General features: G+C 36.9%; 1 protein-coding gene across 2 annotated transcripts in view; it reads right to left on the reverse strand.

Moving 5' to 3' along the window:
- LOC123553019 (RING finger protein 17-like) overlaps window positions 1-16,240 on the reverse strand; it is a 108,742-nt gene that overhangs the window by 23,947 nt on the left and 68,555 nt on the right. For both annotated transcript variants that reach the window (XM_053541765.1, XM_053541766.1), the window contains exons 24-32: window positions 15,512-15,681; window positions 15,285-15,384; window positions 14,334-14,685; window positions 11,368-11,539; window positions 8,882-9,032; window positions 8,125-8,334; window positions 7,589-7,731; window positions 7,014-7,159; window positions 1,748-1,917 (exon numbers count right to left, since the gene is read on the reverse strand). In XM_053541765.1, coding sequence (XP_053397740.1) covers window positions 1,748-1,917; window positions 7,014-7,159; window positions 7,589-7,731; window positions 8,125-8,334; window positions 8,882-9,032; window positions 11,368-11,539; window positions 14,334-14,685; window positions 15,285-15,384; window positions 15,512-15,681 — 1,614 coding nt within the window. The remainder of the gene's footprint in view (window positions 1-1,747; window positions 1,918-7,013; window positions 7,160-7,588; window positions 7,732-8,124; window positions 8,335-8,881; window positions 9,033-11,367; window positions 11,540-14,333; window positions 14,686-15,284; window positions 15,385-15,511; window positions 15,682-16,240) is intronic.

The following is a 16,240-nucleotide window of genomic DNA, read 5'->3' on the forward strand; positions in this document are numbered from 1 at the left end:
TTTTTGACCGCACGTGACCCAGTTTCGAAACTGACCTAGATATCATCAAGGTGAATATTCAGATCAATTTTCATGAAGATCCATTGAAAAATATGGCCTCTAGAGAGGTCAAAAGATTTTAATAATTTTAGACCTACTGACCTAGTTTTTGATAGCAGTTGACCCAGTTTCAAACTTGACTTAGATATCATCAAGATGAACATTCAGACCAACTTTCATACAGATCCCATGAAAAGTATGGCCTCTAGATAGGTCACAAGGTTTTATTATTTGACCTACTGACCTAGTTTTTTAAGGCACATGACCCAGTTTCAAACCTGACCTAGATATCATCAAGGTGAACATTCTGACCAATTTTTATGGAGATCCATTCACAAGTATGGCCTCTAGAGAGGTCACAAGGTTTTTCTATTTTTAGACCTACTGACCTAGTTTTTGACCGCACATGACCCTGTTTCGAACTTGACCTAGATATCATCAAGATGAACATTCAGACCAATTTTCATACAGATCCCATGAAAAATATGGCCTTTAGAGAGGTCACAAGGTTTTTCTATTATTTGACCTACTGACCTAGTTTTTGATGGCACGTGACCCACTTTGGAACTTGACCTAGATATCATCAAGATGAACATTCTGACCAACTTTCATACAGATCCCATGAAAAATATGGCCTCTAGAGAGGTCACGAGGTTTTTCTATTATTTGACCTACTGACCTAGTTTTTGATGGCACGTGACCCACTTTCAAACTTGACCTAGATATCATCAAGATGAACATTCTGACCAATTTTCATGAAGATCTCATGAAATATATGCCTCTAGAGAGGTCACAAGGTTTTTCTATTTTTAGCCCTACTGACCTAGTTTTTGACCGCACGTGACCCAGTTTCGATCTTGACCTAGATATCATCAAGATGAACATTCTGACCAACTTTCATACAGTTACCATGAAAAATATGGCCTTTAGAGAGGTCACAAGGTTTTTCTATTATTTGACCTACTGACCTAGTTTTTGATGGAACGTGACCCAGTTTCGAACTTGACCTAGATATCATCAAGGTGAACATTCTGACCAATTTTCATGAAGATCTTGTGAAATATATGGCCTCTAGAGAGGTCACAAGGTTTTTCTATTTTTAGACCTACTGACCTAGTTTTTGATGGAACGTGACCCAGTTTCAAACTTGACCTAGATATCATCAAGGTGAACATTCTGACCAATTTTCATGACGATCTTGTGAAATATATGGCCTCTAGAGAGGTCACAAGGTTTTTCTATTTTTAGACCTACTGACCTAGTTTTTGATGGCACGTGACCCAGTTTCGAACTTGACCTAGATATCATCAAGATGAACATTCTGACCAACTTTCATAAAGATCCCATGAAAAATGTGACCTCTAGAGTGGTCACAAGCAAAAGTTTACGGACGGACGGACGGACGCACGGACGGACGACGGACACCGCACGATCACAAAAGCTCACCTTGTCACTTTGTGACAGGTGAGCTAATAAAAAAGGTTTTAGAAAAACTTTTAGTAGAAGTTATAAAGCTGTAAAACAGTATTATCTTTCAACATCAAGCCTTTGGAGATAAAAACCTTAAGGTTCTCTTAATGAATCCCTCCACCAACCCATGATCCTCAAGTACTTACAGCATGTAAATTTTGTGTCTTTTCATTTCTGGACTATGAATGTTTCATAGTTACATAGTTTTAAACAATTAAACAGATACATGTCTGTTTACCTTAACTTTAGTTGGTTCAATTTCAAGCACTGTAGCTCGATGCCACTGTCCATCTTTCTCATAGAATGCGGCACAAGCCTGACCCTTCTCATATGTCTGCTCTGGTCCAGGTGGTTCACTGTTGTTAAATTTCTGGTGCAGGACGTCACACATGTTTTGAAATATGTCATCTGAAACATGAAATATGAGATATTTTTATACTTTTATCCAAAGACTCTACTCTAAACAATGGTATAGTATGTGTATTGTACAAAGTTCCTCCTTTCCTGGCCTACTTCCATCAATGGTATAAATATGAATAATGTACATAGTAAGAAATTGTAACAGACTTGCCAATGTCTCTCAGTTAGGGACATTTTTCACAAAATATATTGCTAGCCAACGCAAAGTCCTCTTACAGAGTACGGGGGCAACATAATCATTATGGCAACCATGTATATTACACAACTGACAGAGGTATGTAATTTGAAAATGTCTGGGAATCTATTAACTGGTAATCAATTTAAAATGTTAATAGTGTATTTTAAAGATTTAATGCATTACATATCTTCCTCCATGGTGAAACATTGCATAACATACAACCCTCCAAGCTAAAACAAGTGTATAATAATGTACCACCCTCCATAGTGTAACAGTACATAATGTACCTCCCTCCATACATGCCATATCTCCCGCAGGGAGACTTTTTCTCCCGTATTTTTAGTATATCTCCCGGTCACCTGCCAGGACATGAAAACATCCCATAAACAAGAGGACCATGATGGTCCTGAATCGCTCACCTCTTCCCACATGACCCAGTTTTGAGTATGACGTCGTTTTTTCTATTATTTGATATAGTGACCCAGTTTCTGAGCTCATGTGACCCAGTTTTGAACTTGACCTAGATATTATCAAGATAAAAATTCTGACCAATTTTCATGAAGATCCATTGAAAAATATGGTCTCTACAGAGGTCACAAGGTTTTTCTATTATCTGACCTATTGACCTAGTTTTCGAAGGTACGTGACCCTGTTTTGAACTTTACCAAGATATCATCAAGGTGAACATTCTCACTAATTTTCATGAAGATCTCATGAAAAATATGGCCTCTAGAGAGGTCACAAGCTTTTTCTATTTTAATACCTACTGGCCTAGTTTTTGACCGCATGTGACCAAGTTTCGAAACAGACCTAGATATCATCAAGGTGAACATTCAGATCAATTTTCATGAAGATCCATTGAAAAATATGGCCTCTAGAGAGGTCAAAAGATTTTAATAATTTTAGACCTACTGACCTAGTTTTTGACCGCAGTTGACCTAGTTTCAAACTTCACCTAGATATCATCATGATGAACATTCAGACCAACTTTCATACAGATCCCATGAAAAGTATGGCCTCTAGAGTGGTCACAATGTTTTTTTATTATTTGACCTAATGACCTAGTTTTTTAAGGCACGTGACCCAGTTTCAAACTTGACCTAGATATCACCAAGGTGAACAGTCTCACCAATTTTTATGGAGATCCATTCACAAGTATGGCCTCTAGAGAGGTCACAAGGTTTTTCTAATTTTAGACCTACTGACCTAGTTTTTGTCTGCACATGACCCAGTTTCGAACTTGACCTAGATATCATCAAGATGAACATTCAGACCAATATTCATACAGATCCCATGAAAAATATGGCCTCTAGAGAGGTCACAAGGTTTTTCTATTATTTGACCTACTGACCTAGTTTTTGATGGCACGTGATCCACTTTCAAACTTGACCTAGATATCATCAAGATGAACATTCAGACCAACTTTCATACAGATCCCATGAAAAATATGGCCTCTAGAGAGGTCACAAGGTTTTTCTTTTATTTGACCTACTGACCTAGTTTTTGAAGGCACGTCACTCACTTTCGAACTTGACCTAGATATCATCAAGGTGAACATTCTGACCAATTTTCATGAAGATCTCATGAAATATATGGCCTCTAGAGAGGTCACAAGGTTTTTCTATTTTTTGACCTACTGACCTAGTTTTTGACCGCACGTGACCCAGTTTCGAATTTGACCTAGATATCATCAAGATGAACATTCAGACCAACTTTCATACAGATCCCATGAAAAATATGGCCTTTAGAGAGGTCACAAGGTTTTTCTATTATTTGACCTACTGACCTAGTTTTTGACGGCACGTGACCCAGTTTCGAACTCAACCTAGATATCATCAAGCTGAACGTTCTGACCAATTTTCATGAAGATCTTGTGAAATATATGGCCTCTACAGAGGTCACAAGGTTTTTCTATTTTTAGACCTACTGACCTAGTTTTTGATGGCACGTGACCCAGTTTCGAACTTGACCTAGATATCATCAAGATGAACATTCTGACCAATTTTCATGAAGATCTTGTGATATATATGACCTCTAGAGAGGTCACAAGGTTTTTCTATTTTTAGACCTACTGACCTAGTTTTTGATGGCACGTGACCCAGTTTCGAACTTGACCTAGATATCATCAAGATGAACATTCAGACCAACTTTCATACAGATCCCGTGAAAAATATGGCCTTTAGAGAGGTCACAAGGTTTTTCTATTATTTGACCTACTGACCTAGTTTTAGATGGCACGTGACCCAGTTTCAAACTCGACCTAGATATCATCAAGGTGAACGTTCTGACCAATTTTCATGAAGATCTTGTGAAATATATGGCCTCTAGAGAGGTCACAAGGTTTTTCTATTTTTAGACCTACTGACCTAGTTTTTGATGGCACGTGACCCAGTTTCGAACTTGACCTAGATATCAAGGTGAACATATCATCAAGGTGAACATTCTGACCAATTTTCATGAAGATCTTGTGAAATATATGACCTCTAGAGAGGTCACAAGGTTTTTCTATTTTTAGACCTACTGACCTATTTTTTGATGGTACGTGACCCAGTTTCGAACTTGACCTAGATATCAACAAGATGAACATTCTGACCATTTTTCATAAAGATCCCATGAAAAATGTGACCTCTAGAGTGGTCACAAGCAAAAGTTTACGGACGGACGGACGTCACTTTGTGACAGGTGAGCTAAAAAATAAAATTATAAAAAAAATTCCTCTGTAGAAAAATCGTATCTCGGACCCAATGTAGAAAATACTTTAAATTCAATATCGAGTAGCCCGGAAAATACTCTTCAAACTTAATTTTGATAGTTGTCTATAATCCCTAGCTTGTTTACCGACAGATACACGCCCGAGGCATTAATTATCTTACCACCTACTATATCACCATCTGCAAACAATTAACTATTTAATCTTACCCGTAGGCAATTGTAAACATGCGCATGTGAGATTTTAGACTGATTCAATAACATCAAAGTCTCTGATCCGTAGTTTTCAAAACAATATGTAAACCAGTCTTAAAGTTACGCCATTTTACCGCCACCTGCCAAAGTGTACTTTCGTTTTCGCTGACCTCGATATTTAATGAGCGATCAGAGGATGAGACAGGTTGGTGCTAACACCGAGTTTATGCTTGTCAATTTAAATACTTAATCAACTACCATTTAACAAAATTGGTGAGTCAACACAGAATTTCGGACAAACATGAATTCAGATAACTGAATTTTATGAAATAAATTGCAACTCATACTGCGCATAAAAAATGAGCGAATAAAAGTCTCCCTTATTTTTACCCAAATCTTCTTAAAAAAAGCCCTGTTGAGACAAATCTCCCTTATTGACCGTCTGAAAATATGGCATGTATGACCTCCCTCCATGTTTAAACAATGTTTAACATACCTCCTTCCATGGCAGTGCTCCAGCTGGGATTTAAAAAGGGCAGGGTGCTGGCACTGAAAAGGGCACTTCTGGGGTGGTGGTCGGTCCGGGACCGTGCTCCCCCGGGAAAAAAATATAACTGGTCCATGCATACAGTGCATTTTAACAAACTTTAGGCATGGAATTTGGCATAATTTAGGCATGTTTTTTGGCACACTTTAGGTATGGTCTTTTAATAGGCTATGTCTGTCATCTCTAATGCACCTATTTATTAACTAAAAATTCTGCTGTTTGTATTTTACTTGGCATTGATTTTCAACTTGTAACATTTCTTTGTAATTGCATACTGAATAACAATATCTATGTGTTTAGGGCTATTTTACTTGCTACAATTTCAGTACACATCTTCTCCATGTAGGCTACTTGATATTTATAAATTTATACCTGCAACATATTATATACAGAAAATAAAGTTTAAACTTCCACTTAAATAAATGAAATCAGGCAAAGTTTTTAATTTACAACAGTCTAAAAGCAAGTTTAGCACTTGTAATAGACATATTCCTGGTATCCAAAATTTTATATCCGGATATGGTTACACTTTTTTCTAAAAGTCGTCGAATGTCCAATTTAAACAATATTTTTGAAAAAATATTATGATGCAAAGACAGTTTAACAGCATTTCACAGTCACTGACATTAAAGTGTACCCTGTCATTACATCTTAGTAAACTAATTTCAAAGAAATGAAAAAACGGCAATTTCACAAAGCAGACGACAACTTACTTTCGATTTCAAAAACTTGTAAAACGATAAAATCAAAATATTTTCCTATTTAAATTTGATTGTGATCGATTTTTATTAATTACATATAAATGTCTGTTGTCTGGACTTAAGTTTCAGTTGTGTATAAAGGGGTATTTACGACTATATTACCGAAAACGAAAGTACACTTTGACAGGTGGCGCGAAATGATAATGATTTCAGACTGGTTTGCAAACTGTTTTAACTCTAAGGTTCAATGATTTTAATGCTAGTGGAGCAGTCTAAAATATCATGGTCTGCCTCGGGCACGATTACAGCAGGTAATATTGTTTAACTGTTTGCTAATTTTGTCAATGCCCCCAGGCGTGTATCACTCGATAAAAAGGGGGCAATAAAGCAGTATATTATAATCACAGAGGCAAAAAAGGGAAGTTTGGCTAAAAAAAAGAAATGAATGGTTGTAAAACGGGCAGGGTGCCTGGCGGGGCAACAGGGCGGAACGAATTTCGGAACGGGCGATGCGCCCTGCTGTAAATAGCTAGCTGGAGCACTGCATGGTATAACAAATGTTTAACATACCTCCCTCTAAGGTGTAACAATATATAACATACCTCCCTCCATGGTATAACAATGTTTAACGTACCTCCCTCCATGGTATAACAATGTTTAACGTACCTCCCTCCATGGTATTTAACGTACCTCCCTCCATGGTATAACAATGTTTAACGTACCTCCCTCCATCGTATAACAATGTTTAACATACCTCCCTCCATGGTATAACAATGTATAACAGCATCATAGTCAACATATACTGGCATCACTTTATCCCCTGTTTTAACCTCAGCCTCTGCCTTCTTATAGTAACAGACAGGAAACACTTTCTGTTTATCATGCACTTCCCCATGCTTTCTGAAAACAGTTTATCATTTTTTTGTTTTGGCTTTCAGTCGCACTGACAGTTTTGAAGTCATATGGGGACTTAAAATTTCACAGGAAGTGCAGGGGCTCTAGTGCTCCTCACAGCATTATTTGAATCACCTCCTTACAACCATTTACATTCTGTAAGCATGTCAGATGACTTCCTCAAATGAAAAATTTCTACATCCCTTATGCAGTAACAGTAATCACTTGCCGTGGACGCCCATTAAAAATATCTTAGACAGTACATTTTTAGTACTAAAAATTCAGTCATGTTAACCTAACATTTTACATTTAACCGGTCAGTAACTTGCAACTTCCTCGCTTAAAATTAAGGTGGAAAATTAATGTCTTTAGGATAAAAATATTGGTCAAATCCTCCAATTTATCGAGATTCCTTTCTATCAAAAGCAAACTTACTTTGGTATGGGAATTGCCAGGCCTTTCTCTTTTAACCTGTCTATCAGGGAGTGGTATGTCTTACGTCCTGGCTCCAGAGCTGTCTCATCAATATACTCTTCAATTATGAGATCACACGGTAACTTTCCATCCACTGGATTTCCCTGTAATACAATCATGGATATCTCTTAGATATGTTTGCAATACTAATATCAGTTGTGATTGGATGTGATGCTTGTCTTTAATTATACATCAATTAACTAACCACTGCTCTTGGAATCTACACAAACCTTGTTTATATACTGTAAAACACTTTGATTTTGCACTATATTTATTTCATATATTTGCTCCTATCCTGTTTATTTGTCAAATGTTGAATCTACGATGTTCCAACTTCTGAAAAGTAAAACCCGAAAAGCAATGGAATGTTCATGACATACTTGTCAGATCATTTGTGGAAATTTTCAAATCATGAGGGATGCAACTCACAAATATTAACTAAAGACAGTCCTCATGACTGAAGTGTTGTTTTTTTTTATTACCAACACAGTACTTACTCTCTGGTTCAGGAAAAGTTTTTTGTTGGTGATGTTGGCTTCCATGAATTCGCAGGCTGTTTTAGACCATTCCTTCATTCCTCCTGCTGGAGTTACCCCAGCCAGCTTACAGGCAAACGTGAACGCTCGACTCTTCCTGTACTGCTTCATCACTTGACGTAAATTATTCGTGCTGATCATCTCCGAGAACCCATAATCCAACATGTGTACCTAATACACAGAATATGATCAAATAAAACACTGTCAAATCAGACTACTGCTTCAATCAAAACTTGACCCTTACCCTGCTAAAATTCTATAATGAACTTGTCCATCTTTCAATTTGGACAGTACCATTAACCGTTTAAAGGGGTGCTTACCAAAAAGATACTGACTGAATGGCGAACAGTGCAGATCATGATATACACTGGTCGCAAAGGCAGAATTTTTTTTTTTGTTGTTGTTGGGTTTAACATCGCACCAACACAATTATAGGTCATATGACCACTTTCCAGCTTTAATGGTTGAGGAAGACCCCAGGTGCCCCTCCGTGCATTATTTCATCACGAGCGGGCACCTGGGTAGAACCACAGACCTTCCGTAAGCCAGCTGGATGGCTTCCTCACATGAAGAATTCAACGCCCCGAGTGAGGCTCGAACCCACATCCTTCTACCATTACCTAGGCTCCTATATATTAGCCAACTGCTTGAGAATTTTCAAGAGTATCAGACCAAGATCTGTAGAAAAATTTCAAATATATATATTCATATTTGTCACCTCCATTAGACTTTTCTGTATAACTTTGGTAATCTTTGCTCGGTACCATCTGCCAGTTGTAGTCGAGTATGCGACACAGTAATTTCCTGCCGACCAATTTGTCATAGTCATAACACTGTTATGGTATGTCTCAAATATCTCCGACATCAGTCTGAAAGTTCAGTAACAGTACATGTGTATTTTCTATATTCTAATTATAGTATAAAAGTGGTTCATACACAAATTTTTCTTCTGCTTGTTATGAATTACAATAACATGACACAGCTCAGGTCAAGTGTTGACTTTTCCAGTTTAAATGGTGGACAAAGACCTTTTGTGCCTGAAAAGGTATTGCTTTTTGGGGGGTTATGGTCATATTGACACAATTATAAAATGGAATTTCTTTGCTAAACTGTGATAATTCAAACACCACCTTTCCCTAGAACTACTCAACCTGTCCAACCGAAATCTCTATACAATGTGTTATTGTTCAAACCTTGAAATTCGAACACAGATGGGTGTCAGAAAGTCACATGTCTTTAATTAAATGGACTGACAGGTGTTTATCCATTTTCACACCTTGTGAGATACCCTATTAAAGGTAGCATTGTTTGCACTGATTGTTCTATCTGGTATTTGCATTAATGCTTTGATCTTCATTCACTGTAATGTCTTATTATTGTTTAAAGCAATTGAACATTTGAATTATTAAACTTTATAAAAACCTTTTTATTCTGTCAGCTATTACCTGCAGAAGTATTTTAGCAGGTAAACAAACCAGTATCAGTGACTTTTATTTAAGAATGCCTGAGCAACCATGGCACAGCGTAACAATGTTTAGATGTCTCGGAGTAAAATTATGCAAAGTATTTCTAATGATTTATGTGCTAAATGTAGACTGTGTATTGATTATTGCATACATGTTGTACACACAAATATACTCTGTAAGAAGTAAAGTAGTTGTTATTGTGGAATAAAGTTTATACTTAAAACACATGCACTTAACTATTCACTGTTTACTTATCTGAAGGAGGCTACAACATATATTGTTAACCTATGCCAATAGACAAGAAACAAGGTACAAATTTTGGTGTTAAGACACACAACCTTGATGGCTCGAACTACTGATAATTCAAACAAATTTTGCTGGTTCCGTAAAGTTGGAGTGAAGTTTGACTATATGGCAACTTTGCAGCTTTTCATGGTAGAGGAAGACCCCACCTGCCCCTCCAGGCATAATTTCAGGCACCTTGGTAGAACCATTAACCTTCAGCAAACCAGCTGGACTGCTTCCTCACATGAAAGAATTGTGTCCCCAATGTGAGGTTTCGAACCCACAGCAGTGAGATGCGAAAGATTCAAAGTCAGAGAATTTAGTTAACTATTCAGCCATTAATTCCCTTCCGGGTATTATTACAGGCAAAAAAGGGCACACGGATGGCACTACCAAAATTCTGCAACCCAGATGAATGGCTTTCTCACACAGTGACCTCAGCAAGGGTCAAACCCATGGAGGGGGGCAGACAAATGATTCCAAGTAAGCAACTGGGATACTCTGATTAGATCAACAAAGGCAGATTCTTTTTATGCAAGTCCTTCAAGCTCACCTGTCAATTAAATTTGAACATTTCCGACTCACAAACTAGAAATCCATAAATTGTGGTGTGGCCATAACCTATGACCTCTGGGAGAAAAGGAAAACATCTTGTATGACTACATCATCTTTTCAATTTTTTTTTACCTATTGTAGATGGATTTTTTTCAAGTAGGGTTTTTTTTGTTTTTTTTTAGGAATTTCGTGCCTTGCAGCCTTATTTATTTGCAAAACGAATGTGTCTGTGTTTCTAGAAATGATGCAATGAATATTTTGTTTCGAGTTGCATTATTCATTAAAATTAGTGAAAATAAGACTGTGGCAAATGTTATTTTGTCTACAGAATATATCACCTGAGCAATGCACCAAACTTACTGTCTACTATTGCTATTAAACTACTATTATCTCAGTAAGGAGGCATGTTGCTCTTAATCACTTTCACAAATGTAACTGTAAAGTCAGAGCTAATTATTTAGAGTTTAGAAATCAATGTAAAATATACGAAACTGTGAAACAATTTCATTTTGTTGGCATAAATATTTCTGGTAAAAACAAAGCTACTTTGTGGCGACAAAAATATATAGTTTTCAAGAGATAATTTGTTCTTGGATTATGCCAAAGCAACAATTTTTTGTTGATTCGAAAGTAACATCGAAAGGCAATAATTAAGACAAGAGAAAACTGCAGATTTGAAGTAATGGATCTGTAAAGACAACAAGTAATTTCCTGCATATTACAGTTTTTCCATATATGATTTCCGCATTCTCAGGTTTTTACAAAAACCATTACACATATGAGCTACACTTATGGCCAATGAATATCAAAATAATAGATGAAAATCTCATAGAAGTTGCAGATTTTTAATTTTGCACAACTACCTTAACAAAAACGTATGAACTATACTCTCACTTACGCTTCAAGCTCATCCTTTGCACTGACAAGTTGCAGATAATACTCCGAGGGCGAGACAAAGTGGCTAACAGTTACTTCCACCTCAATCTTCTTGTTCTTTTTCTTCTCACCACTTCCTCTCTCACTCTTCATCTTGCTCTTCATACTTGGAGACTTCTTTGTTGTTATTTTTCCTAAGGTATATAAAAAATAATTAAACTCTGTTTAGCGTTTTTAAGTCCAAAAAATGGACATTTTTTATGAAATAAATCTTGGACATAGACTCCTGACAAGGTGTGAATGTCCACTTTACACTCTATACCAAGTTTCATTTAAATTAGGAGTAACCTGTAGGATTCAACTTCACAAAGTTCAAAAGAAGCAGTATTTCCGGTCAGTCTAAAAAGGTCAATAACTGAAGAAACAAGAGCTGTCGGAGGACAGCAACGCTCGACTATTCAACAGCCTTGTCAATTGAATGAATACAAAAGTTGAAAAAGGGGCATAATTTTGTAAAATGCAAAGTAGAGGTATTGAACCTCTGTACTGCATGTCATATCATGACAGTGAACAAGTGTGTGAAGTTTCAATCTTTTCCAATTTGTGGATACTGAGATACCAGCTTACATACAAAAACTTAACAAAAAACTGCTAAGTCAAAGGGGCATAATTTTGTAAAAATGCCAAGTAGAGTTATGGGACCTTCACAGTGCATGTTAGATCATGACAGTGAACAAGTGTGTGAAGTTTCAATCCATTCTAATTAGTGGATACTGAGATATCAGATTACATACAAAAATTTAACCAAAAACTGCTAAGTCGAAAAAGGGGCATAATTTTGAAAAAAAAGAGAGTAGAGTTTTGGGACTTGCTTAGTGCATGTCAGATCATGATAGTGAACAAGTATGTGAAGTTTCAATCCATTCCCATTAATAAGTACTGAGATACCAGCTTACATACAAAACCTTAACCAAAAATTTCTAAGTCAAAAAAGGGGCATAATTTGTAAAAAAGCAAAATAGAGTTATGGAACCTGTGCAATGTAGATCAGTTCATCACAGTGAATAAGTGTGTGAAGTTTCAATCCATTCCCACAAGTGGTTACTGAGTTACCAGCTTACATACAAAACCTTAACCAAAAATTTCTAAGTCGAAAAAGGGGCATAATTTTGTAAAAAAGCAAAATAGAGTTATGGAACCTGTGCAATGTAAGTCAGTTTGTCACAGTGAATAAGTGTGTGAAGTTTCAATCCATTCCCACAAGTGGTTACTGAGATACCAGCTTACATACAAAACCTTAACCAAAATCGGGACGCGGACGCGGACGCAGACGCCGACGCATGGGCGAGTGCAATAGCTCACTATTCTATGAATAGTCGAGCTAAAAACAAGAGGACCACGATGGTCCTGAATCACTCACCTGCCCCCACATGAATGACGTTTTTTTCTATTATTTGACATAGTGACCTAGTTTTTGAGCTCATGTGACCTACTTCTGAACCTGACCTAGATATCATCAAGATAAAAATTCTGACCAATTTTCATGAAGATCCATTAAAAAATATGGCCTCTAGAGAGGTCAAAAGGTCTTTTTATGTTGAGACCTAGTGACCTAGTTTTTGACTGTAGTTGACCCGGTTTCAAACTTGACCTAGATATCATTAAGATGAACATTCAGACCAACTTTCATACAGATCCCATGAAAACTATAGCCTCTAGAGTGGTCACAAGGTTTTTCTATTATTTGACCTACTTACCAAGTTTTTGACCGCATGTGACCCAGTTTCAAACTTGACCTAGATATTATCAAGATGAACATTCTGACCAATTTTCATGCAGATCCCATGAAAAATATGGCCTCTACAGAGGTCACAAGGTTTTTCTATTATTTGACTTACTGACCTAGTTTTTGATCGCACATGACCCAGTTTCGAACTTGACCTACATATCATCAAGATGAACATTCTGACCAATTTTCATACAGATCCCATGAAAAATATGACCTCTAGAGAGGTCACAAGGTTTTTCTATTATTTGACCTAATGACCTAGTTTTGGACCGCACGTGACCCAGTTTCAAACTTGACTTAGATATCATCAAGGTGAACATTCTGACCAATTTTCATGAAGATCCCATGAAAAATATGGCCTCTAGGGAGGTCACAAGAATTTTCTATTTTTAGGCCTACTGACCTAGTTTTGGACCGCAGTTGACCCAATTTCGAACCTGACCTAGAATCATGAAGATGAACATTCTGACCAATTTTCATGCAGATCCCTGAAAAATATGGCCTCTACAGAGGTCACAAGGTTTTTCTATTATTTGACCTACTGACCTAGTTTAGGATCGGATGTGACCCAGTTTCGAACTTGACCTAAATATCATCAAGATGAACACTCTGACCAATTTTCATGCAGATCCCATGAAAAATATGACCTCCAGAAAGGTCACAAGGATTTTCTATTATTTGACCTACTGACCTAGTTTTTGACCGCAGTTGACCCGGTTTCAAACTTGACCTAGATATCATCAAGATGAACATTCTGATCAATTTTCATGCAGATCCAATGAAAAATACGGCCTCTACAGAGGTCACAAGGTTTTTCTATTATTTGACCTACTGACCTAGTTTTGGACCGGACGTGACCCAGTTTCGAACTTGACCTAGATATCATCAAGGCGAACATTCTGACCAACTTTCATGAAGATCTTGTGAAAAATATGGCCAAATCCACTTTACCCTGGTGATGTATACTAAGCTTCTTAAAAGTTAGATGAAAACTTCAGCAGGAGTGACAAACACAGTTCCAACACTATCTGCCTCCCTAATTTCAGACAAAAATTTCAAACTGAAAAACCAGGGCATGTGATGCTGTGTAAGAGGTATTAGCTATATATCCAACACAACCCTTTTCATAAGGAGCACACATGCCAGCTTTTATTTTTCTGAACATGCTACTTGATAAACAAGAAAAGAAGGTAATCTACCAGCTTCTCTTCCTGTGTCAGTTAAAGAACTGCTCATAGTTGAAGAATCACTATCAATCTCCTTCCTTACTGGACTAGCATGTGTTTTGTTTGGCGTGGTAGTTGGTGATTTCTTGCCTGGACTTCTCATCTTCTCAACAACACTATTTTGATTTGATGGACTATTCTGTAACAAGGCTTGAGCAACTGTTGATTTTTCCACATGTTGTTTTGGCTGGTTTTGTTTTGGCTGATGCTGCTTGGGCTGTGATGTGTGGTCTGGGGAACCTGGAGGTGTGAGGACAGTCTCTTCATACCTTCTTGATGGCTTCGAGTTCCTAGATTTCCAGTACACAGGCTGGTGTCCCAGGTCCTAAAATAAAGATTATACATATTCAATATTTTTAGACATAAAAAATTTCAATTTTTAATATTAGCCTTTTTTCAGACCTCTGTTGCCAACTGGTTAAAGCCACTGACTTCAGATCACTTATCTCTGTTGTGGGATTCAAAACCTTACTTGGAGTAGAGAATTCTTTCATGTACAGAAACCATCAAGCTGGCTTCAGGAAGGTCAGTGGTTCTACCCAGGTGCCCACCCTTGCATGAAATATTGCCCAGAGGGGCACCTGGGGTTTTCCACCACCATCAAAAGCTTAGAGTCATCATATTACCTATTACACTGTTAGTTTGATGTTAATCCCCCCCACCCCACAAAAAATAAATAAATATTTTTTTTAGTATTCAAATCATATAAAGCATCGTTTGATTTAAAACTTACAGGTTAAGCATTCTGAAACCTTTTGCAGCTAAAAACTGCAGCTACTGTTTTGAGAGAGAAAAAAGCACTTTAAAAATGATGTTATTTTTAACTTTCGACTGGAACAATAAACCTCAACATGTTTCAAAATATCAATCTTGATCTCCTAGACTGTCTGGTCAGTTCAATCACTGTAATAAAGTGATACATACACAAGGTTCCGGGAATGATCCACTGCCAGCCTGGTATGACAGCCTTGGTACAACATCACTCATCTCATTGGCTAACTCTGTGATGTTCTGGGGCTCTGACCTGTATAATACAAATTAATTATCAAAATGAAACAATTGTTTCCCTTTTATGTAAGGAAATGCAATAAATCAGAACAACCAGTCTTTCAATGTAACACTATTACTCAGTCTGTCACTAACAAACATACCATTCACCGACACTTCTTGCCATGCCATCCTCAACCACCTTGACATTAAGTGTATCACAATAATCCTCTGTATCCAAATCACGCAGCACAACACTCAGCTCATTGTTCGTCTTGATCACTTTCAAAAAGAACTTTTTCATCAGCACTTTCTCTGACCAGTAATGTAGACACTGTAATAGTAATTAAAAGTAACAGTAACAGACAATGTAAGATAAACCATTAATGAACACCCTGTTATAGTAATTAAACAATTGCACCACCTACAGGTGCCGTTGCTTGTATACAAGTGCTAAACAATATGTAAGAAAAGTTATAGTTTAGATATTCTAAGTACAAACAGGGCCATAATTATGACAAAATGCAGGTTAAAGTTATGGTTCTTGTTCTACTTACTCATCTAATGATGATAAACATGTGTGTAAAGTTTCAAAGCTTTGGGTCTTATAGTTCTTTGGGAAAAAGTGGACCTAAACAAAAATTTTAACCAAGAAACTCAAATTTTCTAAATACAAAAACGAGCCATAATTCTGACAAAATATGTATCAGAGTTATGGTTCTTGTCTAGATATAATGATGATAAACAAGTGTGTAAAAACTTCCAAGCTAAAGCTGAACATTTTAAAGTGGAGCTGAACATTTTAAACATTGACTCAGAATTTCATTTTTCTGACTTTCTCAAATTTAATTTTTTTCAGACCATTATCAGTGACCTTGGAAAAAAATCATTTT

The sequence above is a fragment of the Mercenaria mercenaria genome, chromosome 4 (assembly GCF_021730395.1).
Source record: "Mercenaria mercenaria strain notata chromosome 4, MADL_Memer_1, whole genome shotgun sequence".
Classification (NCBI taxonomy): Eukaryota; Metazoa; Mollusca; class Bivalvia; order Venerida; family Veneridae; genus Mercenaria; species Mercenaria mercenaria.